This window comes from Poeciliopsis prolifica, unplaced genomic scaffold (assembly GCF_027474105.1).
Source record: "Poeciliopsis prolifica strain line A6 unplaced genomic scaffold, Auburn_PproV2 SCAFFOLD015, whole genome shotgun sequence".
NCBI lineage: Eukaryota > Metazoa > Chordata > Actinopteri > Cyprinodontiformes > Poeciliidae > Poeciliopsis > Poeciliopsis prolifica.
The window spans coordinates 3,254,671-3,282,574 of NW_026562390.1; the positions used below are offsets into that span (position 1 = coordinate 3,254,671).

General features: G+C 36.7%; 1 protein-coding gene across 2 annotated transcripts in view; it reads right to left on the reverse strand.

Annotated features, from left to right (window-relative positions):
• phf24 (PHD finger protein 24) overlaps window positions 1-27,308 on the reverse strand; it is a 29,342-nt gene extending 2,034 nt beyond the window's left edge. Inside the window, exons 1-8 of one of the 2 annotated variants that reach the window (XM_055040545.1) lie at window positions 26,835-27,308; window positions 9,372-9,793; window positions 8,564-8,749; window positions 4,331-4,409; window positions 3,394-3,596; window positions 2,829-2,992; window positions 1,779-1,811; window positions 403-480 (exon numbers count right to left, since the gene is read on the reverse strand). In XM_055040545.1, coding sequence (XP_054896520.1) covers window positions 403-480; window positions 1,779-1,811; window positions 2,829-2,992; window positions 3,394-3,596; window positions 4,331-4,409; window positions 8,564-8,749; window positions 9,372-9,791 — 1,163 coding nt within the window. In that variant the 5' untranslated portion in view covers window positions 9,792-9,793; window positions 26,835-27,308. The remainder of the gene's footprint in view (window positions 1-402; window positions 481-1,778; window positions 1,812-2,828; window positions 2,993-3,393; window positions 3,597-4,330; window positions 4,410-8,563; window positions 8,750-9,371; window positions 9,794-26,834) is intronic. The other variant, XM_055040546.1, reaches the window with a different exon arrangement.
• Between the last annotated feature and the right edge of the window lie 596 nt (window positions 27,309-27,904).

Here is a 27,904-nt window from a genome sequence, read left to right on the forward strand (position 1 = left end):
AAATTAACCACATTTTGTTAATTAGTGCTCTGCCTAATACAACTCCCAATGTGCAATTAGGAATCCCCGGAGTAAGCCACAGCAGAAGCTGTAATTATTGCTGAATCATGTCTGGCATAAAAAAGTCCCAAACATCGTGTTATTCCAAAGAGCCAGTATCTTCATGCTTTATATATAAGTCAAAAGTAAGTTTGATGCCATTTATTTAGCTTGAATTGGGCCATCACTGACCTTGCGAACACTTCTGGGCTGCATTGTTTTGCTACAAATAATGATGCTGCCCAGGAACAGTCTAAAGTCACAGTTGCATCAGCTAATTACGACAGAGTGTAGAAGACGTTTCAGAGCATGTAGTTTTCTGTCAAATATGAATTTTTTCATATTTTTTTTCATAATACAAACCTGTTTTCATCGGTCTTGCTCCTTTCGCTTCCAGAGCTGGCTGGACTGCTCTCACAGATGGGTCCAACATGACTTATGCTAAATAATAAAACAGTAAAGTATGACAGTGCATTAGGAGATGGCAGCCTCATAAAAAAATAACAATAATAAAACAAATTCACTGGCATAAATGGAACATAAAACATAAATATTTTCAAAACTAGAAATGTTTTCAAAATATTCTAATTTCTTTTCAATTATATTTTATAACTGTGTCTTGCAAAGATTCTTGATTTTCACAATTGGTCAGAATAAAACCATAAGCTGTAGTGTGTTTTATTGGGATTTTAAGGGACTGAGAAGATGGAAGAAGTTTATAGAAAGAGTCATAATCACAATCTAAATCCAATGGACAGTCTGCATTGGATGAAAAATGAGTTGAGAAGAATGGATGAAATTCATTCAGTCTCTAGATTAGCTGTACAGAAATAACCCCAAAGGCCTACATATATTCTTGGAGGTAAATTGGGTTATAGAAAGATATTTATTTGTAATTATTTTTTATCAAATGTATTGGTTCCTTCCTTATTTATGCATTGCTTTTTGTTGGTCTCGTACATCCCAAAAAGAAAATAGATGTTGTGCATTTCAAACAAGCAGAATCCACTGCTTGTTAGTAGGAAACATTTTGTTATAGCTTGTTGTCTCATCACATCAAGCTAAAAGTATTCATGATCTTTTCCTGCACACCATTGGAAGCTGATCAATCAAAGTTAGCTGAAGTTTTGGTGGGGCTCCTTTATTAAAAACATTTTTATTGGAGGAATAGTAGAGTAGAGGTTATTTGTGTCGTCCTGGATCATACTGTGAAATGTCATCTCTGAGAAAGACTGGGCAATATTCAATTTTAAGTCAAGGTTTAACTAATGTCCTCATGTCTTTCTAGACTTGTGAATGTAATCAAACCAAAAAATTTATATTTAACATGAATTGAGCAAGACACAGACTGTGTTAGTGTTAGATTAAAGTTTTCCTGTTGTCTGTTAAGCATAGCTTTTAAAAAAAAAGCTCAGCTGAAGAGAACAAAAGGCTTTTTTCCCCTAATCCTTGTAATTACAGGCCATCTTATTGTTGAGCCATGCCTTGTGCAGCATGACCCAAGGGCATAAAGAGCCTGCACTCTGCTCATCAAACTTTATTGACCCTTAAGTACACCTCTTTGAATGATTTATGTTCAGAAAGAGTATCAGTTCAGAGCTAAGAGGAATCTCCCACTCTCTCTCCTCTCTAAATCTAAATCAAGAGTTTGTCTGAGAATACTTGAAGGACTACAAGGAGATGAGGGCTGTTAGAGTGAGAAAAAAGTGACAGGCCATGCAGTGCTGAGTCACACTCACCCACAAGTCATAGGAGAGCAGAATCCCATGAGTCTGTGGGGAATAGGTGAGAGGTACATGGAATGGTACAGCACAGGAGATGTGACAGCACCAGCACAAGAGGTTAAACAGTACACAAAGCACATGAACACACAGATCAATGCTGGTGAAGATGAAAAATATTTGAGATTTTAGTGTTTTGAGATATCGACAGTGCACTCTACGAAGGTTATATCAACTACCTGCCCTTCATGGAGATCTCTAATGATTTTGACTAAACTGCTTAGTGACTGTTGCTAGCAAGAGATCTGTTTTGAATTAATACCGTAAATGTGAAATGCTGCAAAGTGAAATATGAATGAAAATAATCATATCCACGTGGTGATTATTGCTACCAACCAACTTATTTTTAGGTATGAGTTTTATTGTTTAGCCAATTTTACTAGAAAATCTAGTTTAAAAAACCTGCTTTTTAAAAGTAAATAACATTTTTAATGTAATCCAGGCTGTTATGAAGACCCATAAACCAATGAAATAATGTTAAAAATCATAAGTTGTTAAAAAAAAAAAACAAGGAAAAAAAATTTACCATGTTACCACAGTGAAAATAATTGAAGAATGAAATTAAATAATGAAATGAAGTGTTTAAGATGAGGTGATAATCTGGGATAATCTGGCACAATTTAGTGCCACTCTTTACTGAAATGCACTGCTGGCTAAACTTTCAATATGCCAATTTCATTAGAATAGATAAACAATATAATTCTCAAATTGATAAGCTAAACTTCATTTTGTATTTTAGGCAACCCTCTGCTTTTTGCTAAGCAGAGAAATTGTGTCTGTGTGCTAAAAGCACTTTAGTGACAACAGACATTGTTTATAATTTATGACAGAGGAATGAAGCAGATTTACTGACTGCTTCTTTCTCTCCATCTCTGTTCCAGTACTTGAAGCAGTTCACCCCTTTTGTTCTTTTTTTTTTTTCCTGGCTTCTCCAGCTGCTGTCTGCATGCAGATGAGATCCTAACTCCTCAGACTGCTGTCTTTAGTAGCGAGGTGTTGAGCCCTCACCTCACATTGCAGGATTGAGGATCTTTGAGCTTGTGGAACCAGGACTGCTGGGCCTGGCGGCATTCTGCTCTGGTGATCACGCCGTCTTTATCCATGACCAGTCCTTGAAAAACCGTTCTTGCCTTGTCTCTCTCCTTAGCGGTCAACAGACGCATCAGTGAGTTCTTAAGAAGAAATAAATAAAGAAAAGAAATTCACAACAGTGCAAGCAAACTGGACTCTATACACATGCTTAAAAACGTATTCAGACAATTTGATTAAATAATATCAATTCCTTTTAAATCACATAATTTCTAACACGTTATTTTGTGTAAAATGTTACAATCGGGGAGACTGGAATAAGAAGAGGCATTTCTCATATTTGGGATCACTACATCAAGGCAGTCCTAGTTTGGTTGAATATATTATAGTTTATACGTTTATATATTTCAGAATATTGTGCATCCCTTGTATTGTAACCGGTTTAATATAAATATTGCCATTATGGGATAATAGAGTATATTCTATTCTATTCCAAGTTTTTATGACAAAATGTATATGCTTTTTCACTATCCAAATACTATACCTCAGTCCTGAACTTCCTTAGAACAGCCAGAGACTCAAAGTAGAGAAAGTCTGACCATTCGATGTGACCCTTCTTCTCAGGATCCAGAGAAGTAAACTGGGCTAAGACCTCCTCCTCTTGCTCATCACTCAGGTCCTTATCAAACTGCTGCTTGGATACAAAGTGACGGTACTGCAGCAGCTCATCTGACACCAGGCATGACTCTACAACGGTAAGGAGCAATTCATCACATCACAGTAAATTAGTCACCCACTGGTCTTCCAGATATAATTAGTTTAGGATGACTCATGGTCAGAGAAGACAGGACCACCTATACTCGTCATCCTGCCGAGTTTTAGGATTACAAGAAAAAAACTGAGATCTGAGAAAAATTAAAGAAAGATTAAGGGGAGACATCATTTAAATTAACTTGACACAGGATGACATTTCCATACTTATTTTAGTTAATTATGATGTTATTGTCAGAATTTAATATGGTAGATTAGTCTTGACAATTTATACACATCACCAAAATTTAGCAGATATGGCTCCTTTCACAATATGCATATCCTTTTTCATATTTTGGAAACTTAAATATATCTTAGTGGGATTTATGTGATGAAGCAATACAAATAAGAAAAATTAAATAGAAGTGGAATGAAAAGGACACAAAGTATTTTTTCCAATATAAAATTACAAAGTTCTGCAAAATAACTCAACATCTTTAGAACCACACAGCCATATTCTTGGAGTGATTATAGCTAATGACATATAGGCCATTTGACTTCTAATCTAATTAATGTTTTCCATGACCACAAGTCTGAAAGTCTGACTAAATTCAATGATAGGCTACAACAGTGTTGGCTATCCAGTGACCATCAGACACTTAAAATCAAACTTAATACTGGTAGCAAAAAATAAATAAAAAGTCAAACATCCAGCGTATTTACTGACTCACCTGGGATAATCTTACACTGCTTGAATGTCTCCATTAAACTGTACATCTCCTCCTCTGTCAGAAGAAGATTCACATTGTCCTGCAGGGTACAAGGCAATAAAAATAATTACAAAATGTACAGAAAGTCTCATCTTAGTTTCTAGAGCCTTAAATTTAACATTCATTAATTAGGTTGCCACAAACTTACACACTCAACCAAAACTTGTAAGATGGTATGTAAACTAAAAGATGAAAAATGTCCTACATGTCCTCATGTAGGAGAACATGCAGCAAGAAGATTTCCTTGCAGAAGTATCCATACCTCTTTTTTAACATAAGTCTCATAACCTCAGTGCTTTTATATTAGGAGTGGATGTAGCAGACTTACACCAATTTATGTGAATGTGTGATCTTCAATATTTCCAAGTAAATCTGAAAAGTGTGGTGTCCCTTTGTATTCAACTCCTTTTACCTGATCCCCATCCATTAACTTAAGTGTATCCAATTGGCTTCAATAGTTATCCAATTTGTAAAAATAACCTGCCTGCGTAGTTTCAAATCTGTATAAATAAAGCTATTTTATGAAGGCTGCAGAGGTTTGTCAGTGAACATTAGTGTGTTAATAATAATAATAAAGGTGTGGAGAAATGAAAAGCAAGTATGGTAGCCATTCTGGTGTTAGTAAAAATTTCACTCTGATAAAGAAAGACAATCTTCACAAAGCTTTGAGGAAGGTTTTTGGGGATAAATAGTTGGTGAGAAAAATGCCTGAATTCCCCCTGGTCACACATTAAGTTGAGCCCAAAAGAGGAAGTTGTGATCTCATTATGTCAACCAGCAGAAGCTGACCAACAGATTGCCTGATAATGCCCCGTATTTTTTTATTTTTTCAGCTGTTATATAGAGCACAGTAACTGCCAAACACCCTGTTATTATACGATAGCTAACATTCATATTTATTAATGATGCTTTAAGCTTTCACCAGTTACATCTGAGTGCTGAAAAATAGTGTTTTTGGTAAATATGGAAATATAATTCTCAGGAGAAAACTTACTAAAATCTTTCCTGTTTTATGTCTTTAGCTATTTATTGATGCCAGGTAACACAACAATGTGTCTGGCTTTGAAGGCCATTCCAAGGGTGATGAAATTTTAAAATGAAATACTGAGTCACAGTAATTGCATCCGTTGCAGGCAGGTGCAATTATTGTGATTCAACGAAAGAACAATTCTCATCCAAGCATGTATTTTCAAAATTAGAACACTCGAGTAATGTTCCTCATCCTTTGCACACACAAGTTCAACACGATACTCTCATTAAGTATAGCACTTTATAATTCTGAAAAAAATAAATAAATAAAAAATGACTGTGGCCATATTGTAATTATTTTATGACATAGTATTTTTCTAAAAACTAATTTTAAGGATTTGTAAGCATTTTCAATAGGTCTTCAGAGTCTTTACCAAAATGTTGTGTCCTCAAACGTAAGTCCATGTTTCACTTTTTTCAATATTTTGAGTTATTTAACTCAATTTCACCCAAATGTTTTACTTATTTATTTAGAACTACAACATTTTGTCCAAAAATAACTATTATTATTTTCAAGATGTAGCAATACATATAAATGTTCCTCTGCCGAAAATACTACTTCCAATGAAGTACAGTACTATTGAGCCTAATGCTTAATAAAGTTCCTCAACCTCAAGAACTTATTTATGTTTTTTTTTTTTTTTTTTTTACTCAGGTAGCACTTCTAAACATAACAGACCTCCACCTACACACTCTTTTCCATGTACATGTTATAGTATTCAATATTAAAAGTGTTTACAAAAGTTTCTTATTCCCATGTCAAGTTTGAGACCTAATGAACAAAGTATTTCCTCCCGATGGAAACTAATATTTATTAATATTTATTCTAGTACAAATAGATCCCCATCCTTTATGAACTAGCTCCAAATTTTACTGTTTAGAAGGATGTAGAACTAATTATCTGCAATACTTTTTTGATATGTAGAAATACCATCAAACAGTATTCCTTATCTGGCTACCATATTCAAGTAGCTGACACAGACAGTGAAGCAATCAATATGCTCAACTATTAGAATATAATAGAAGAAGAGAAGTAAACTTTATTACCCCTCAGTGGGGAAATTCAGGTGTTCCTGCAAAAAAGTGACAGGAAGTCGAAGCAAATAGATTTGCATAAAACATTTGGATACTAAGCAGAAACAAAATCATTGACTATTGACAAAAACATTAAAAAAACATATGTCATTCTAAAACACCAATGTTTTACACCACATTCTTTTGCTCTCATCCTCCATTGATTGCTTGCTGCCACAATCATCACAGTCGTCTTTTATAAACTAAATTTTATAGTATTTTGAGAAGGAAAGAAAGTCAAGAAAATGAATTCTGAGTTAAAACAGCAATTTGTTATTCCCACGTTTGAAGCCAATTTAGTTGTTTATCAATCTTAAAAAACATCAGCATCAGCCAAAAAAGTTACCTTCATTAGCACCAAATAAGTTCATCCAACGGTGACAGAGTAAAATCAAGAGTGTTGTGATTTGAAACCTCAGACTGATAGCATGTCTTATAAAGAGCTCAGTTAAATAAAGTGCTTTTATGAAATTGCTGCATCCGCACTAATCCATTTCAATTTGGTGGTGTAAAAAATAATATGTTCTCTTGCACACAAACGACTCCTGTGGGAATGCAGGATATAAATAATATCATTGTTTAATCTTTGGCTTACAGATTGTATAAATAGATCTTTGATAATGTCAGTGATGTGTTCAGTAGTACATAGGTATTTATAACATAAATGGCTTCCTCTAAGCTCAGCCTGTCAGTGTTTTTTTTTTTCTCCATCAATATACAAATCAGTAGTTTCCTTTTTTATGCAGAATAAGAAGGTAGCTTTTGTTCAACAAAACTCACATAAACCACATTGTTTCAAGGAACAGGAATTAAGATTTTAAATCATATCTCCAGGTGTCCTTTCATATAAACAACACGTGTTAGACTTACTATATAGATCCATTTGCCAGGTTTATGAGTGGCTTCAAAGGATTTACATTTTTTCATGCATTTCTCCCATGTTTTTTGGCAGCCAATCATTATATTTTTAAGCTATTTCAATTCTAAGAGACAGAATTCAAAATCAAAACGTTTTCCCCCACTCTCATTCTAAGCACAGCTAGGAAAGCGGCTGCAGACAGAAGAACTGCCTTTCCAGCGGAGTGGAAAACATTTCCCTACAGAAAAGCTTTTGCAAAGGGAATTTGTTTCTCAGGGACAGCAGAAGAAAGTGAAGCCCCTACTTCACTTTGAAGAGTCTTCTAACAAAGGCCGTGCAGCTGTTTGTGCTTCACAACAACCGATTACATCATCTGTTTGCTGGAGAGTTGTGCATTTTTTGAACTTGCTCTAAATTCATGATGAGAATCTGTTGTGTTGGAACTCAGATGCTGTGTTGGACTCAGCTGCACCACAATAACAGCATGTTCCAGGCTTTTCTAATGAGTCACATTGGCCTATCACTTTGATGTAATGTTGCATCAAAGGTCGTTGAAGATCGGAGTCACAGATTTGGACAGTGAAGATTGTCTCATTATTATCCCATGGTAATCGGCGAAAACAGTAGGTTTTTCCTTCACCATATATCACAATGTTGTATGACAAGTCATTATACTCCAAATTTTATATATATATATAGATATATATATATATATATATATATATATATATATATATATATATATATATATATTTTTTTTTTCTCCCTCAATGGGGTTTTTGTGGGCTTTAGTGTCCCTTATATGAAAGTAGGCTGACAGGAAAGGGATAAGAGGGATTATAAATTACTTATTGTTTTAAATATGCATTTGTAAAATATTTGTAACTGTTGCTGGGTGATTTTATTTTAAAATGATATGACAAGTCAATATGGATGATGAAGTCTATGATTTGCTGTTTTGCCTGTAAATCCATAATTATCCTATAGCTTTGTTTACATGTTTCCCTCATTATACCATCAACATATTCCAGGGTTCCTATTTCTTATATGTGAAAATGCACATGTAGTCACATTTTCTGCATGTCTAAGATTTATGTAAAGTTCATATTTGAATAAATTTTACAGCTGGACCTTTGAGCATCAAAACAAAAGTGAGTCCAATGAGCATGAACTCACTAGACTATAAAGTGAGTTCATGCTGGATGCCCATTATGACGACTTTGCTGACTCACACAATAGTAGCAGCTCCAGCCAGTCACAGTGTGGGCCGTGTCTCTCATCTCCTGTAAGGCCTCGGCACGCAGATAGCCCAGCTCCCTTAGACAGCCGTCATGGAAAACACGCGTGCAGATCCTGCAGGGGTAGAGGTCGTCCGCCGTCCACACCTCACAGACGTCACACATCTCATCGCTCGGCGGCTAGTGGAGAAAGCAGAAAGCGTAACTCGGGAATTTGCTGAATGATTCAGTCATTTGAGTGAAAACAGTGGCATTAAAAGCTCACTGACTTTAATTTCTATTATGTTAAACAACACCAGAATGCGTTTCAGGTAGCAGAAGCCTTTTATGTCTCTTTGTCTCGCTGCTTCACAAATGATAATTTCTGAATAAGCTGGCAGGCAGGAGTGTTTAGAGCTCTCCCAAATAGCCTTGCTCAAAGGGGAAGTTAAAAGCTGGGTGTCACAAGGAGGGCAGCGATGGAATATATTTTGAATATGGCAGAAACCACTCTTTCTATTAGACAGACTGCCCTGGAGGGAAGTCTGAGTGCTGGACTCTACACATGAAAAGAGAGATTTTTCATAAAGATGCCTTCACATTTTAATATTTTATCTATGTGCTTCAGTAGATAAATAGATAAAAGGAACTACTTAGTAAAAAAAAACCAAAAAAAACAACAAAAAAACCCATCCATTACGTGTACTGAAAAATTGCTAATAGAAACCATTACATAAAGACACCAAGAGAGTAATCTAATGTTTGGAAGTCAATAACTTTTGGGGAAACCTTTACCAGAGAGGCTCAGTAATACAATCAGTACCTGCTCTTTGTTTTCCAGGTCCACCTCAACAGGCTGGTCATCATCAGGTTCCCTTTTTGGTCGTACAAAAGCAGGAGGCGTGAGTTGATGGCTCTTGTCGAGGTCTTCAGGCTCCACACCTTTCCCGTCCCTTAACCTCGACCACGCTTCCTGGTTAACTTTACATTCATCTCTAACTGGAGCTGAGGCCTGTTGGGAGGTTGACGGACCTGCATTATTTTCTGTTTCCTCTGGTTTCACTTCCTCTATGTTTTTGTCATTGGGACCGGCTGAAGTTTTGGCATCTTCTTCACCTTCCCCCACTTCCACATCTGTCTGCTTGACTGGGCGATCCTTAATGCCCGCCTGGAAGGCCGAGACCACCGCACTGCATTTCTGCACCTTCTCCACCTGCTGCTTCTTTGACATAAGCACTCCCATGTCTACAGAGAAATGGAAAGAAGCATATTTTTTTTTTATAAATATATAGAATTCTATAAATTTTCACATCTCTGATTTCCATTGTGAAATTTGACTTAGGGAGACAAGAAAGCACCTTATATCAGTGTTTAGCTCAAATGCAGATAAAGTTTGATAAATTTAAGATGTTTCTCCATTTGCCTGTATTCATTAAGGACGCTTGACCCCTCAAAATCAAATGTCCACCATTCCTAAACCATTTGTACAACACATAAACATAACATGCACCACTTGCGGAACAAGCCAGCGTCGGGCCGGGCCCTGTACCAAAATAATAAAGCTCATGAATAATTTAACTTTACAACGTAGATATGCTTGCAACAGTGGATCTTCCAAGTTTCACCACCACAGAGAGCGACTATGTCATTCTGACATCCATCTGACATGAAGTACAACAAACTAAGAGAACAGAAACATCAGGCTCCTGGTTACTAATGATGAAACAACACAAATTCAGATCAGTTCAGAACCACGGATGGGTTCGGATCATTTTAACACTTTATCAAGTTCAACTCAGAGCTTGAAGCCGTTTATTGTTGACGCATTGAACCGAGCATGCAGCAGCGCGCAATAAAGCGAGTACGCATAGGCACACACCGCATGCGCAGTGTGTCGCAGCACCGCATGCACCTCTAGATGTTTGTAACTCGGTGCAGATCGCACAAACTGGACAAGCTGGAAGATGCTCTTCCAGGCGGCAAACTATGCATCCAGTTTTTTGCTTTTCCTTGCTCTCTTTTCTCCATCCTTTTCACTTTGTTTCACTCATGTTAGAATAAATTAGTCTGTAGAAATGCTCTAGCTAGTTTGTCATCTGTTGCCCAGTGACTGATGATGGCGTTGGTAGATGGTTGGTGACAAGCTTTACCCAGAATCCACTTGGAGACAATATGGACGACCCACTTGTAATTTTGTGTCTTAAAGTTAAATGTAAGAGTGAAAATAAAGCCAGTCATGAAGAACAACATTTTAGTCAATATTTTACACTGACTGTGTCACTTAAATTAGTTGGTCTTGCAAAATTTTTAGCAACCATGAATCAACAATAATAGGAGCAGCTGACCCTATAGTACATACTTTTATATTCACCATACTTAATAGGAAAAGGCCCGCTTTCTTCAGCTCTCATTGACATGAGAAAGGGTTGGATCTGGGCCACCTGCAGGCCCATCACCTCTGACATGTTCTCAATTTTTGAACTTGCATTTTTGAAAATGGTTTTCAAACAGTTTCCTGTCACAACCCAAGCCTTCTCTTTCATATCCTTTCACTTTCACTCAGACTTCTCTTTTCTGCCACACAACACTTCCAAACTAGGTGTGAGATATTTTCCTCCTGCACTGGTACCAAGACATGTGAATTGACCAAAAGCCAAATAGGAAGTAGAGCTAATCCTCCACCATAACACCTCCAAGTCAGTCATGCAAGAAGTTACACAGTTGAGTACACTTTAATATACTTAACATCTATATTTGTAAAACTTTTAAAACTTGTGTTGTAGAACTCTGTCTTAACCAACCATATTTATTTTTAGAACTGCAGTTCAGGTTGCCTTTTGCACTCGGGTCAAAGCAAAAGCAGCAAAGTTTAAGTTGAACTGCCTTAGTGATTCTGAAACTTGCTGACAAAGAAAGTAAAGGCTGTGCTAGCTTCTTATTCAGTTTAATACCCAATACAAGGAATAGTACAGTTCAAATTCTTCAACTTTTTCACATTACAACTGAAAACTGCACACAACATTGGGATTGTAGTTTTGTGTTTGCGGAATCTATATCTGCAATAACTGGCGAAGTTCAGCTATGAAAGGGAATGACAAAGCAGCGACACTGAACATAGTAAAACGATGTATTATGAAATTTCATAGTAGCACAAATATGCTGAATGTTATTGCTCAAATGGGATTTGGATGAGCACTCTAGATAATTGGGTTTTCAACTAGTCAGCATATGTTGCATATTTTTGTAAGTCTGTGGAGAAGAGAATACTTTTCTCTGCAGCTATCTGCTATGACAGCAGCATGAGAACCAGAAAAAAAGTATATCTTAATGAGTAAAAGAAGGCTGCCTCTGTGGTAGTGCAAAGAAGCAACTTTCAATATAATGGAAAAAAGCAGCATGATATTTGCAATGAATACTGATAAACTAATATAAAACGTCTTCGGCTCTTCTGCACAAAGTACAGGAGTAATTCGTGGCTATAGTTTTTATTTTTCCATGCATAGTTTTCATTTTCCCTGCATATCACATCAGAGATAATCTACCTGCTTTTAATTTTGCATTAGTTAAATGTAATAGAAATTAGAATCATTAATGAAAATTAATGAATTAAAGTAGAAATGTTCCGCCTCATCTCAACATGAGCAATTGCTTCTGTGCATATCAATGACAGCGTCCAAACCTTGTGTTAATGAGTGTTTGGCGCTCTGCAGCTCATATCCCGGATTACGCCTGAACAGACATGGACAAATGCTTATCAGGAATGATTAACAGTGAGATTTTTCACCTCGTTAGAATTTCAGTTGTCTCTCTGGTTCTCGCATCCTCAACATTTTCATATCTCTACGAACAGAAGAGCTGAGAGTTGAGCTCAGAATCCCAACTCATGCACATAAAAGCCTGTCAGTTTCATCCAACCACCAGCTGACTATCAGAGCTACAATGAATTCACGCAAATATTCACCCACTCTCCTGGCATCTAACAATCAATAGTACTGTTTTTTTTTCGCCATGTTTTGTTTTCTCTTAACTCATTTCAATGCTGATGAGTCAAATTCTTTATCTTATTCTAAGAAATAACTGGAAGGAGAAAATATGAGTCATGTGCCTTTGCAAAACCAATGATCCAGTTATTATTGGAAGCTCTATAAACATAAGAATGTTTTCAGTGGCTACAATACCTTGGTAAATTTCACATTTTATCACATTAAAACCAAAAACATTGATCTACTCTGGAAGGATGTCATGTGACAGAGCAACACACAACGTACATATTTGTGAAGTAAAAGGATACATGCAGCTGTTTTGAAAAAAAATATTGAACCTTTTTAATCTGATACTTGTAAATGATAAAAGAAAAAAGCAGTGGAACCAACTGCATTCAGAAATCACCCACTTAGTCCGCCTGTAAAGCAGCGAGGAGGTCTTTGGTAATTACAGAGGAACTGTAGAGTCACAGTTCAAATTGCAGAATTTGCAGGATGACTATCAAGACTAACATTCAAAAAACTAAAATAAAGCCACAACTGAACTGTACATAACATGTAAAATGCTACAAATAAATAAAAATTGAGAAAAAAAAAGCTTCTAAAGACAAGTGTTGCTTGCAAAAAACAACATCCACTGGGTGTACATTACTTATCCTTGTCAAGGTCCAGCAGTCATTGAGCAAGACACATGTTTCATCCTATATAGGTCAATCACATTGCAACACACCCAACAAACAATGAGACATGCACCAACTCACAGATACTTAGAGAAAGGAATTAAGATGGCCTGTTTTGGACTGTGGGATGAAGTTGGAGGACAGGGTAATGATGCAGTGTTCCCTTAGCAGTTACATTTTTGTGAATTTTATGGCATCTAAGAGTTGCAACAATCATGCCATGGAATTTCTAAGTCAAAAAAAAAAAAAGAAAAGAAATATGTGGCAAGCTCTCTTAGTGGTGATCAATTTTTGCATGCTACAGTGCTGCGTGTGTGGGAAGGTGATGCTGGAGCATTATTTACTTAAAGCTGTGTTTCTTCAAATACAATTAAAACACAAAGGAAACAAGCAATGTTATAATAGAATTATCAAACAGATCATCAGAGGAGTTTTTATGTGAAGAATAAACCTTTTATGTTTAATTTGGGGTAAAAAGTCTAGAGTAATGCCACTTGTAGTCTAAGATCTTTACAAGGTTTTACAATGAAATGTGCCAAAAACCATTGTCTTAAACTTATAGTTCGTTGAATTCATTAAAAATTCCCATACTTTCCCCTATCTACATAACTTAAAACATATACATATATATATTTATTTCACAGAACTGCATTTTTCCCTCTTAAAAAAAAAGCACACAAACACATGGACACAGATTGAGAAGTGTTAATGTTTGTGTTATGTAAGACTGTAACTACTGACAGGTGGTCCACAAAGTTACTGTACTTTAAGTAGAAAAAAATGTAAGGATTTGAGTAAGTTTGAGAAGGGGTAACTTTTAAGGCTAACTTGACTGGATCAGAGCATTTCTAGACCTCCAAACCAAAATAGTAATTGTATGAAAAAGTTTCCAGTAGAAGAATGTTGGTGAAATGGCAAGAGTCACTGGCAGCCTGTGCAGTCAGATCCAACAATTATGCTGCTCAAATTGCATAATAAGTTCAAGCAGGTTGGGACAGACAGATGTCAAAACGCACACTGCTTTGAAAATTTTTTTGTTTGAAACGTAACAAGCTGAGGTCCAGGATGATATAAAGTTTAATCAAATATAGATCTTTATCCAATAACCTCAAACTAATTTAATATATTGTCTGGGGTATACTTGTGTGAAATTTCAATGAAAGCTCATTTCTTTTATCTCATTACATACTGTCCAATTAAAATTCTAAATTATGTGAGGTGGTTTTTATGACAAATCTATGGAGGTTTACTCTTTAATGACTTTACACATTCAGTATATTGAGAGCATTTGATATGATGAATCTAAACCTCTATGAAAAAGAAAATATTATTGTTAAGCTCTACTTTACTGACACTTATAGGAAATTACCTTAGTTTTATATAAAATTTTAGAGGTTATTGGAGTAGGATTTACCTGCTACATACTAACTCACCTTGCAAAAGCACCTTTTTGGTATTTATCATTTTCAATTCGATTTGCAAGACCTACATAAAGCAGTAAATTATCATAAGTAGTAAAAAAAACAAAAAACAGATATACATACATATATGTATATGTGTTTTTCAATTTTCTTTTAAAAGCTTCAAAATGTGGAGTTCATCTGCATTTCATACCATTTTGTGGCGGCTGGTGATACTACAGCGGCCATTCTTTTTAAGATTTCTGTTCACCACATTTGCACATCGAGTAAAATAAATCTTTGCCCATTCTTCCTCCAAATAGCTCGAGCTCAGCCAGACGGATGAAGCATGTGTGAATAACAATTTTCAAGTCTTGCAAAAGAACCTCAAGATGTTTACTGTACTGTGGTCTGTGAATGGATAATTCAAACAGATGACTACACTTTGATTCATATCTTTATATCCTAGATTTGGCTCTAAGCTTTGGAGTTTTATCCTGCAAGAAGTTGAAACTGACCCAGACCCATGTCATCTTGTGGCCTCTATCATACAGTCAACCAGGGTTGTCTTAAATTTATATCTTTCCTCCAGTCAACTCTGACGTAACTTCCCTTTCCTGCTGAAGTAAGAAATGGAGAACCCGACGACGTTCCCATTTCCACCAAAGCGAGATGCAATTGGATTGTGGAGAAAAGCAGCATCGTGTATTCAGCCTGATTATGTTACTCAAGGGATATGCGTCTTTGCTCTGAAATGCAATCCTATCCATCCATGCTCTGCATGAGTGCTTCTTTGAAACCTAATCACATTTATCTAAAGAGAAATGCGAGTCGTTCCCTCTCTTCCTTCCAAGTCAAGAAGTCTAAAAGGCTCTTAGGGCATATGCCATCAGGCCCTGAGTAGCCTTCATAGACTTTATGGAGCTCAAAAACGATTTGACTCACAGTCTTCAACAAAGTTAAATTTGATGCTGGATGGTTAAGTTAGTTGAGAATGTGCACTATATGCAGCAGTAGCAATCTTCAACATGCTAGTTTGGGGTTTGACTCCTAGATTTGGACCATTTTCTCCATGCAGAAAATGGTCCAACTATGTAAACCAGAGTTAATCAATGCTTAACTCTTGTTCTTGCAAATAAGTGCAAAAGACGATACAAAAATAAACTCTAATAAACCTTTTTTTAATACTGAAATCAGTAAAATCTGTTGATTTAGCCTCATATTTTGGGGATGTTATCCTGTTGAAGAAACATTAATAGTTCATTTTCTTTGAATGGATCTCAGTTTTTCATTTTAAAGTCCGGTTGTTTTAAATATATCGCAATTCCATTCAACAGAGTTTCTTGTAAGAAAAATAAATCTTAGTCTGATCAGAGTAAAGTGAACCATTGAGAAAGTCCCAAGTGTGTGATATCTAAACAGAAAAAGCTTTTTTACCAGTGTGTAGATAGTGTCAAATTGTTGCTATGACGATGTTAGATCCAAGTTAAAATCAACACAATTTTGCTTTACTAAAATTACATGTTCCATATTTTGAATTTCGCATGTCATTAATTTCAGCGGTGACCTATCAACTCATACACCTCCATGTAAACTCTGTGGCACTAATTGCCTTCAGAGGTCAACTAATTAGTAGAGTTCAGCTGTGTGTTATCTTAGTATTAACAGCTGTTCTCTGCAGGCATAAGTGAACAAACCCCATCACGAAGATATTGCAACACACCAAAGAGATCAAAGATAAAGTTTTAGAGAAGTCCTGGTAAACCACATACACTGATAGCTCGGTTATTTCTCTGAGAGCATGACTCCAAGATGAAGCCAAGAATCATGGTCACAGTCATCAAGTAGAAGAAGGCTCTCTGGTCAGATGAGTTCAAAATTAAACTTTTATGTTCATATATAAAATCCTACTCAGCAGAAAACTAACACAGATTCATGATTTCTTCCAGTTCCAGCAGGAGAATGACCCTAAACATTTAATCTGTGCTGAATGGTTCATATCGATGTTTTAATAGACCAGCCAGTGTCAGGAATGGGAAATTATGGCAAGTTCTGAGTTATTTTCTAATAAAGAAATATGCAGTGTTTAGATGAGTAAAGCTGGTAGAGACATACGCCACAAGAAGAAAAAGACATATGGAATGCTTTGTTTTGTGGTTCTACTGTGATGCAATGAAAAGGTTCAAGGAGTATCAGTGCTTTTGTAAGAATGTGTATAAATAAACTCAAAGGTGTAACATTGCATTTAAAAGATTGTAAAAATATACAATTTTAACACTTAAAATGTGTTCCTGGGAAAGTTGCAATATATTTTGGGACCCAAGCAGTTTGAATCAAAAGCCCTGAGCTATGAGTGGGTCTTATGTGTGATGAGAGTAAACAATGATGACTCATAAAGAGGTTTCAGTATAAATGATTATTTCAAGCCACTTTAGAATTTTATTTTCCTTTCGAAGCAATGTCTACCGTCACATTTCCACACAGTTCTTTATCACAAACAATCCTCAATAGGACAATCAATAGGTAGACACAAATTAACACATCGACACATAACGACTTCAGAGATATTGAAAATTAGAGCTAGATTTTCAGATATTAAAGGTTCATATCTGAATTTGAAAAAGAGATGTTGCGGCATTCGCAGCACATAATGGCACAAGTGACTATTACAGGAACTTAATTATTCACTGACCTGGCCCTCGCACTTTAGTTCAGTGCAGTGCTCACGTAGGCATTGAACAGAGACAGTCATTAAACACCAGGGATAAAAAAAAAGGCAGGCTTTGAATTGTTGCTGTTACCGCCCAGTACCAGAACAACAAGCTTAAAAGTGGAGAGATGCTCGAGGGTGAGGCCTAAAACGAGCAAGCCAAAGCTGCTATATCACTCTAAAGCTGCTACCACAGCTGGATCCTCAGCTGGATCCTCTGTTATTGTTCAGTGCAGTTAATGGGCTGCTTCATTTTAAATGAGATAATAAACAGAAAACAAATTGTTCCTTAATAGCCAGCAAAGTCAATAGGCTCACACGTAGTGAGGGAGAATAAGGAACAATAATAATAAATCCAGGGCTATTATACCCCCTAAGGACCCAACATCAGAGCCAATAGAAAACAGAATCTGTTTGATCAGATTCATACAGTGCCATAAAGAAAATTTGCATACATCATCAACTTTTACACATTTATCACAATACAATCACAAAAACTGACATGCTATTAAACTTCTATGCAATTGACTAACGGAGTAGCAGATAATTATAACGTTTGACTACTAACGCTTGGCAAAAAAAAAAAAAAAAAAAAAAAAAAAAAAAATTGACTTCAAATAAAATGGATGGAAAATATCTTTGAACATCAAAGTCAGTAAAGGATTCCAATCAAGATTTGTGATTGGCCCTGAGCTAGGCTAATACATGGATATGCACCCAAATGGACAATACTGACTCAACTAACAAAAATCAACACTCGGGTTACTATAAAGTTATTTGATTATTTTATTTTGGGTAAAGATAGAACAGAATACATTAAGTATGGCACTTACTTAGCTGCATTTGAGTTTTTTCTTATGTTGTAAACATTTCTGTATGTTTCTATACAGTATTTGTATTTTCATCCTTTGTTTTATCTTTGTGTGATTATGCATGTTCTCATTTACCTTAATTTAGCTAAATGTTGCCACTGTGGGAGGATAAATATTTACGTTCTCTAGTATATTCTAATATTCCCCAACAAACCTCTTGCACCTTTATTTTGGACTCAATTTACTGGATGAACTGATTTTCATCTAATATATTCAAAGTAAAGGAGATATAAATATATATCCCACAATATTCATAGTTTAAAGGCAAAATGTTCTAAATCATGTGCAATTCTCCTCCCATTTTAAAAGTATTACCAACATTGTCTTTGACATAAAACCCCAATGTGACACAGAAATGTGTGGTTTTAAACTAACCAGTTCAAAGTGCAAAAGAAGGATTCTCAAGGAACATCAGGCTGTCCCTAAATATTGTCAAAAATTATTTTTAATGTTCATATCATTATTTTTAACAACAAAAATATTGATAGTTTAAAACTAAAAGCATGCAGATTAAAGAAGACAGGCTCCATTAAAAATCTGCTTCTGTATTTTTTTTTTTTACAGAGCGGTTATAAGATACCATGGGAAAAGAAAATATCGACCTCTGCACAGGAACTTGTCATTTTTAGTTATTTTTTTTGTTTGTTTGTTGGGTTTTTTTGGTTGCGCCTTACTGTCAACATTTGTGCAGCTCAGTACCTGCATGAAACATCTCCAGAAAGAAATGTGATGTTTTTTTTTTTTGTGTGTGTGTGTTTTTTTTCATCACTGACAGCTTGACATTGGGTTACTACACTGAAAAGCTTTTGAAGAATGAATAAATATAGATCTGGCTTCTTTTTTCTGTAAAAATACTCTAAAAATACATCTGAGATAAAAATTGAGTTGGGCATCAATGTAAAGTCAACATGACTTGTTTAGAGGAAAGCATTGATTTAATTCATTTGATTCTGAAAAAAATATGCTTCTTTTCTCTCCTTATAATTAGAATCTCAGTATTTATGGATGTTCTATGAAGAAGGCTTTAAAGGTGTTTCAGAGAAAACTACTGAAGAGACATCGCTGTAAACCAACAAACAACAAACTAGAGAAGCCAGGGTTTAAGTTATGGGATGTTCAAGGAAGGATTAGGTCTGTAACAAGAGGATGGAAATATGAATTAAACTTTCCTAATAAAAAAAACAAAACAAAAACACTCCTTTTTATCTCTTCAAGAAATACTGGTTCTGCATGTTGTAAAGATGATACCATCCTTTTTACAAATATTACATCAAGTTCAGACAAAAAAAATGGTTTCACAGAGGTAAGGCTGAAGCACAGTTTCTCTGGCAGAAATATTTAGATTTTGCTCATAGGGTAAAGAATGTAACTTGGTTTACAGTGTCTTAGGGGATCCAGTCTGAATGTCTGCTCCAGACTGATTAGGAGGCTGAGCATTCTCAGTTACGGACAAGCTCTCAGACAGCTTGAGCTTGAGTAACAGACATGTTCCTGTAATTTCTGTTTGGGAGAACATTTCTCAGTACATCCACTTCTCCAGGGAATATCGCTCATGTGCGTGACATTTCAAGTCAGACAATGAGAACAAGAGGTTACATGAACATGCTCATCAATGTCCCGCTGCCTGCATAAATTTCCTATAACTTTGAAAACCCTCTCTCTCAAAGCATTTTGAGCTTATGAAGATGTAATATCTCAGTATCATTCCATGCTTTTTTACCTCTGGGGATAAAAAAAAAATTGATCCGGCAAAATTTCTCAGCTTGTGTCTTTCGATGCTACTGGAAATATGAAGGTATGGAACTGCAGTAAGTGGTAAAAGACTTTCAGGAGCACTCTTAATGTAACAATGTCATGAAACATGAGTCGTGTTTTCAGGTTTTCATCTCTGTTAGTGTGTAATATATTTTCTGCTCTCAAAACAGTATTGACTTACAAAGTCGGCTTCCTTTTAGGATTTTATGTGATGTAGTAACACAAAATTTTGTAGTGATATGGAGAAGAGAGACATATATGTTTTTTTAATTGTTTGTGTGCGTGTGTGTGTTTGTGTGGGGTGTGGGTGTGTGTGTGTGGGTGTGTGTGTGTGTGTGTGTGTGATGTGTTTGCATTTAGACCCCACCAATGCAGTTCTACTTTCACATGTTGTCTTCCTGCTAGGTGGACCTCTGATTTTCCTAGCTTCATCCATCCTGTTTCTTTCAACTTCTCTGTCTCAGATTTCCTGTTTCATCATTATCCTTAGAGCAGATGCTTCCAGCACCTATCAAAGTGTAAATTATGTCTTCCTGGTTAGGTGCATTATTAGTTTTCATCCACAAACAGCAGTGTGCTTACAGATCAAAAAATTCACCTTTAGTCTCCTCTTACCAGACTTTTCTTCTGCATGTTTACTAGTCCTTATAGAAAACTTCAATAACACCTTTGTCTTTTTTTCATCTCACCTTTTTCTGCCATTCTGTCAGATTTGAGAAGTGGACAACAAATATCTGTTTTGTCAAATGACTTTTTCACATCAGCCATGGATTTCTGAAGTTCTTACAGTTACTACACCCCTGTTGTCAAATTTTCTGATCCATCCTTTCTTGTTAGTAACTATTCTTTGGTCTTCTTGGTGTTTCTTGGTTAATCTTCTATGTAAAAATGATGCAACTTGTTAGGCTAGCTGGTTGCACTGGATTTTATTTCGGGATATTAGTGTAAAAGGGGACACAATTTTCAAATAGATCAGTTTGTGATTGTCAAAATGCGGAAATATGTGAGAATATTATTAGAAAATAGAAATTAGAAAATATTACTCCTACTCAGCTAAGACAAAACTATCAAGCTTAGTTTCAAAGTCGGATTAGACTGAAACCAGACCATGTGCAAAGCCATGTGTTATTATTAATACAGCAGAATGAAGGAAAAAAAAAAGAAACTCAGAAAATATGAGTAACATTCTGTTCCCTTGTGGAAACTGTTTCCCAATTAAGCAATTTTTAATGGTGGTCAGCATTCTGTGTCACACTGCAGAACTGATCATTCTCCTGCCTCGAAGCACATTTTACTGAAATAATAAAATGACAAGCATCAAGTCCTGATTTGACCCACTCCTCTGGAAGCTTTCTGGTGAAGAAAGAGATGGGTTTAAAACCCTCAGTGGAGATGAAAATATGAAACAGACTATGAGAAGAAAAGAGCAATATCAAACCAGAGCAGTGTGAGAAATTGGTGAAGGCTGACAGGTTCAGATGTGCTGTAGTCGATCAAAGAAGTGAAAATAGAAAAGCTAATCCATAACTTGCAGCAGAACCTTTGGTTCTTTCTAACAAATTGCTAATTGAATTGCTTTTTTTTTTTTTTTTTAAATAGTGCCATCAATAACAATAATAACGGCCCCAGTGATGATATTCAATAAAGATTCAACTTATTAAAACCGTTACATCAAGGATTTCTGGCTCAGTATTCAGAATTGTATCTGTGTCCAATGCTTGAAATACAAGAAAATTAAATTAGGAATAACAAATAAACATTTATTAGAAAGATTTCTAGCTTCCCATGACTCCACCTAAAATTGCAGTTTTAGTAGCATTGCTTTTACAGCTTCTTGTTTATAGCCAATTTGTTTTCCAACTGCCAAAACTTGCTTTCCTATCACTAGTTTTGCAAAGATTGTCTATTTCTCCATTTCACTTTATGTAATACCTGTTTCAGAACGTATTCTAGCAGCTTCAGCAGTCTCTCTGATTTAGCTTCTGCATTACATCTGATGGGCGATGCGAGCAGAGAAGGAAGGGATAAAGATCCCCGAGGCACAGCGATCACCAGGCTCCTGCAGAAACAGCTGCCTTTGCCATCTTTGCTTTCCCTCCAAGACCAACGCGAATGATTTAAATGCCCCCAGATTAAAAAAATAAATAAAAAAAAGAAAAAGATCTGGATAAAGAGAGGGAAAACTGGGCCGCTGCTTGGGGCACAACCTGACATACATGGCCGAAGAAATATTTTTTTTCTACTGCTGACGTGCAATTCAGCTGAGTGTTCTGAAAATGTTGAGGGAAATCTACAGTTGACTTATTTTTCATAACCTGTTCAGCATGTTCTCATGCATTTTGAGATTTTTTTTTTCTTTTTCTTTTTTACCCTTTTCACTGAAACCTTATGTTTTTCTACAGGCGACACTGGCGGATTATTGAAGTTTTAGTCTATTAATGGTCCTGATTAAAATCAGCAGACGTCCGAGACTGTCTGCTGGGGCCTAAAAGCTGATGACTCTCAGGAGAGCATTTGTATAAATAGGAATAGTTTACGAAGTTGGATCCACAGCATTATTCTTCAAATCCCTGCGGTGCTTTTTGCGTTTTTGAATGCTTTCTTTTATATTCTGGTGACTTCATATTGCGTTTCATCAAAAATGATCTCAGAGAAGCACACATTCTCATGATGTGACAGTTAACAGCATGAACAGTGAATGGACTGAGGGTTCAATGACATTGAGGCTCTAATAATTTTGAATTCTACCTCAGGCTATTTTCGCAGAATGATATTGCTCTTTTTTTCTAAGTTAAGGACAAACAAGGCCACGCCAAAGTCTGCATTAGTATTCCCTCCTCTGCTGTCCTCTACGCATCACCTCGAAACATATTAACCCCACAGTGAATTATGGCAGTGGCACAATTATGCTGGGGAGATGCTTTTTTTTTTAAATTACAGACAGAGAAGCTGGAAGCAGGATAGAGCTAAACAAAGTTTTACTGCAGTTCGTTGGAGTTGAGTTTGGAGACTCTCCAAGGTTTCTTACTATCCCATTCTTTACTGGTATGTTCTCATGTGTTTTCAATTTTGAGGAATGATAAAGAGAAATGGATTTCTGTGTCAAGTCCTTTATAAAACCCAATAAAACCAAGGTAAACAGAAAAATCTGTGTCACTAAACAGAAGATCCAAGACAGTCATTGACGAACTCTTCGGGATATGGTACAACAGGCAACAGGCAAAATGCAGAATGAACAATCAAACTGAAATCCAAAATTGTAGAGTTTTGTATATTGGGATTCCTTCAACAATGTAGGTTTCTGTTTAATAACTATTCTGATCCTAAAGTAAAAAAGAGTCTGTACTGGTCACTGCAGAGTCCCATCTATCTAAAAGACGCAACACCATTATCCAGTGGTCAGCTCAGTCTCAGAGCAAAGACCCTCAGCATGAGATGTGTGTTAACTAAACAACAAAAAATATAAAGCTTTTTCTATTGAATTGCTGAAATTGATCATGTTTGGATAATTTTTTTGTTTCTTTTTTGCATGAAAAGACATGTTTAAAAACAAAAAAAAATTCTTTGAATTTGATGTCTGATTCTTTACTTTTTTACAGTGACATTAGGCTACTGCAATAAAGTACAGATTTACTTTTACTTTGTTTATTTGGGTACTGTATCTAAAACACTTTGATAAATTTTACAAAAGTACCATAAAGGCCCATTAAACTGTTGGCATTTAGAAAATTGGTTTGTTTTTCTCATTCGTAGGCCAGTTTTATATAAGCTTTGTATCTCTGTTTTTATTTCCAGTTCATAAATGCATAATGCATATATATATTTTCTTAGTTTTATCACTCCTTCATAATAACAACTGTTCTTTTGTTCACACATTACAGCTGGCTGCACTGAGAAAATATTGTGTTAGGAACTCAACAAATTAAATATATATTTTTTTCTACTCTAATTGCCTCATGTGAGAATTTCTTAAAGCTTGGGATGCTAAATATAAACAGAGCTATGTGTCTTAAATTTAAATTCCAGTAAAAGCATCTCTGTGTTCAAGCTACATTAGGCTGACATGTTTCTACATGCTGGTTCCCTTTTCATCAATTTTTCACTGTACAGAGGATGCTAAGCTGTACCTGGCTCTCTCTAACACTGTGGGGGAGGGAGTTTGTATGCATTCGTCTGACTGTATGATTCCGTTCCCAAAGCTGGCTTCTCACTGGTATGTGCTCATTTGAATCCTAACCAGTCCTCCTTTTCATTCCATGTCCTGGAGAAGGCGGGGAAGTTTTTAAATGAGCGGACTACTGTGCATGCTTTTTCGTGGGAATGAGTCCGCCTCTTGCTGAGGATCTCACTCAGAAACCAGGCAAGCAAAGAACTGAAACTAATTACTCTAACGAGTTCATCCAGATCTGAGCCAGCTACAATCATCAAATGCAAATACAGTTCCCAGCTGAGGTAATCATACCTCTTGAACTTTTTCACTTTTTGTCGCTTCAACCCCTCTGAGTCAATACTTTGCAGAACCACCTTTTACTGTAGTTGGAGATGTAAGTATGGAGAGATTATAATTTCTATATAACCATCAAAATACCTGAAACTCCATCAGTTTGACGGAGAGGATCTGTTAACATCGTTTACAGACTTAGTATGTTCTAGCAAATGAGCATTTCTTGATGTACAGTGAATGCCCAGTATTCGCAGGGTCTTCGGAGCACAAATAGCTAAAATCTATAAATACACGAGAAACACATTTCTGCCTATTTTGATAGTTCAAACACAAATAATGTACATTAATGGATACAGTGGAAATCGTCTTGATGCTATCACAGAAGCTAGCATCAACAGTCTTCCTTGTTTCCACTCTTGGGGGTACAGCCAATCAGCAGCAAGGAAAACAAAAGGAAATGACTGGCTATTTTGCAAATGGCAGCCAATCCAGGAGAAGGAATAGCATTGGTTTTCTGTCGCACATAAGTCAAGTATAGCACAATTCAGCCACAAGGCAGCACAAAGTGCTTTAGATCACATAAAAAAATTATACATTCATCAATTATGAAACAAGCAATAAGCATTACATTTTGTCAAATGCCATCATTAACATCATCAAGCAAAAATGCATTAAATATGTTGATCAAGGCTCCACTTACTACTAATTAAATGAAACTCTAAGCAGGTTAGTTAGCCACGGTTTACAGAAACTCAGAATTCCATCTGTTTTGCAGTTTTTGGAAGTTGATTACAGATTTGTGTTGCATAGTTACATAGTAGCAACATAAATTGTTGTACTTGAGTCAAAACGTTCTGGTAAAATCGACAATTTCCATTATGTTTATTCTGTCCTTAGATAGGAGAGAGTTTAAGCAAGATTTATTGTGGTTTTCTTTTAGCCATGGATTACTTCTTGAAACCCTTTCCATTGTGGAAAACATAATAAAGACATGTGATAAAACATCTGTCCGCTTGTATTATTTGATCAGCTATTGCTGAATTAAATTTAAACACAGCCTTGGTCTTCATGATGCTCTTTCTTTACTAATGTCCTCTACCAAACATCTGAGGCCTTCACTGAACACTTGTATTTATATTGTGCTTGCATTACACAGGTGGATTCTGCTTGATTTTAAGTTGAATTTTACAGAAAGTTGATTGTACTGGATTTGACTTAATTAGTAAAATCAGGTGAATACAAATACCTGCCACACTTTTTTGTGCTATTCATAAAAAAAGAAGAAAACTGTGGATGATGATGCTATAGTGTATCACATCAGAGTTTTTCTCAAATTTTTAACATAAAATTCCAATAAAATATTGGATTGTAATAGTAAATGACAAACATTGCATTCATGAAGAAATATTTAACATTAAGATTCAAATGGTTCAGTATGGGTTTCCTGCTTTTCCCTAAGTAAGACAGCCGGACTCCTGATTGAGTCCTAGAAAACATACTGATTTGCGTGAGAACCTTAAGAACTCTTCCCTTCCTGCATCTCACTGCCTCTTATCCCACCAATCCACAGTGACACTCTAAGGAAATGCTCATAGCTCAGCAAATGCATATGGGGGTTTTAAACTCAGCTTTTGTACAGAGCAAAAAAGAGAGAGAGAGAGAGGAAGAGAACAGGATGAATGGAGGAGGAATTTAAATCTCAATGCGTCGTTAAGCAGGAGACACCATGTTGGCATTCAGACACTGTGAGGCACAGAGCCTGTGCCAGTCAAAGGCGCTGAGAGAGTTTACAAAAAGCACGGAGCAGCGAGGCAGTCCCGGCTGCAGGGATCTGTCACAGGCTGAGAAGTAGGACTTGCTCCAAGGTTAACAACACATTCGGCTTGTTTGTGGACCTTTGAGGGGCCAGTGGACAAGACTGATGGAGAGCTTAATGGGGAGCAGCACTCTCCCGTGCAACAGTCATGGGAAAAGTAGACAAAGCAGCCTAAACTGGTGTCTGCAGCAGGGAAGATCATCCAAGCATGCCAGTAGTTGCAGAACCCCTGAATGGATTCTACATATTATCCAGAGTAATGGAAAACCTTAGGTGTTTTCATATTTGCTTCCTTTACTGGTAAATATATAGCCTACTCTTCTTTAAAAAAAAAAAAAAAAACATCAAGTTTGTGTCCATTGTTGTGCTACTACAGAGAAACACAAGCAGCTGCGAGGGGAATAGTAGTTTAACAGCAATCGCATTCATCCACACCCATAATGATGCTGACCTAAATATTCTTTGCCTGCACGCATATTTAATTAGGTTTCCCTGCAAATCCACCTATGCAAGAGCAGGCGACATAAACTGAGCGCGGACAACATTTTAGCTCTTTATTTACATCATGCAAAATCAGAAACACCACGTCGCCTGCACCGAGGCTGGCTTTAGTGACGGTAACTCACCGGAAACGGGATGTATCGCTCTTCACCGTGACTTATTGGAGACTTCAACCTTCCCTGTCTCAAACCCGGCCGCTCAGCATGGCAGAGACTTGACTCGAAGGAAGTATTTGCGCCTCTCCGTCGCCCGCCGCCCTTCGGCCCGCAGGCGGAGATGAACGAGCGCCGCGGTTTATGATCCCGAGTCGCGCAAACAGAGCGCACACGGTGGGGAGCGGAAAGAACAGTCCTGTCCAGGCCAGCCGTGAACAGCTCCGGTGCTGAAATCTTCTCCCCTTCCACTGCCGCCACCTCCTCTTCTCCTCTCCTCTCTTTTCTTCTCCGCCCTCCTTCCAGAGCTACTCCCTCACCGTCTAAGAGGAGACGCACAGCCGGCTGCCGTTTAGGTCAGGCATGAGGAGTGCTTAGTGCAGACTCGCAGTTAAATGCCAGATTTATGACCTTCATATTTACACTTCCTCCCGTTTCCACGGAGAGTTCCTGATGTGAATTAGTGGCTCTCATTCAGGTTAATAACTTGTGTGGGGGTTCGTCAGGTTTTGGGCCGGATATTCTTGATTGGTGGGAACCTCTGGGGGCATGACGTCGTCCCAGAGGTTGTCGGACCAGCCAATTATCACACACACACACACACACACGCACGCACACGGGAAGCTTAGTTCAGAGAGTCAGTTTAAGAATGAGCGTGCAGCTTAAAGGTTTGGATCTCATTTTAGTCACGTTTTATGCATAGATGGATCAGAGAGTGGGCTGCAGCGTTTTGGAACCCTGTGGAGATCATTCAGAACAGAGAGGCATCATGCACACAACTGATCAATCTTTTGTAACATTGCTGCTTTCACAAACAGAATGTTTTTTTTTTATTCTTTAGCGATTCTCTTTTGTGTCTCGTACATCAGAACAGCCCCATGTGTTGGCATAATGTCATGTTCACTCAAAATGTCAAATAAACAAAAATTCTCATGTGCAAAACCACATGTTACATCCTAAAATATCCTTAATCTTTTCCAGATTTTTACACTTGACATGCTTAAAAGGAATGCATTGTGTATTTTGCACACACTGTAGTGCCA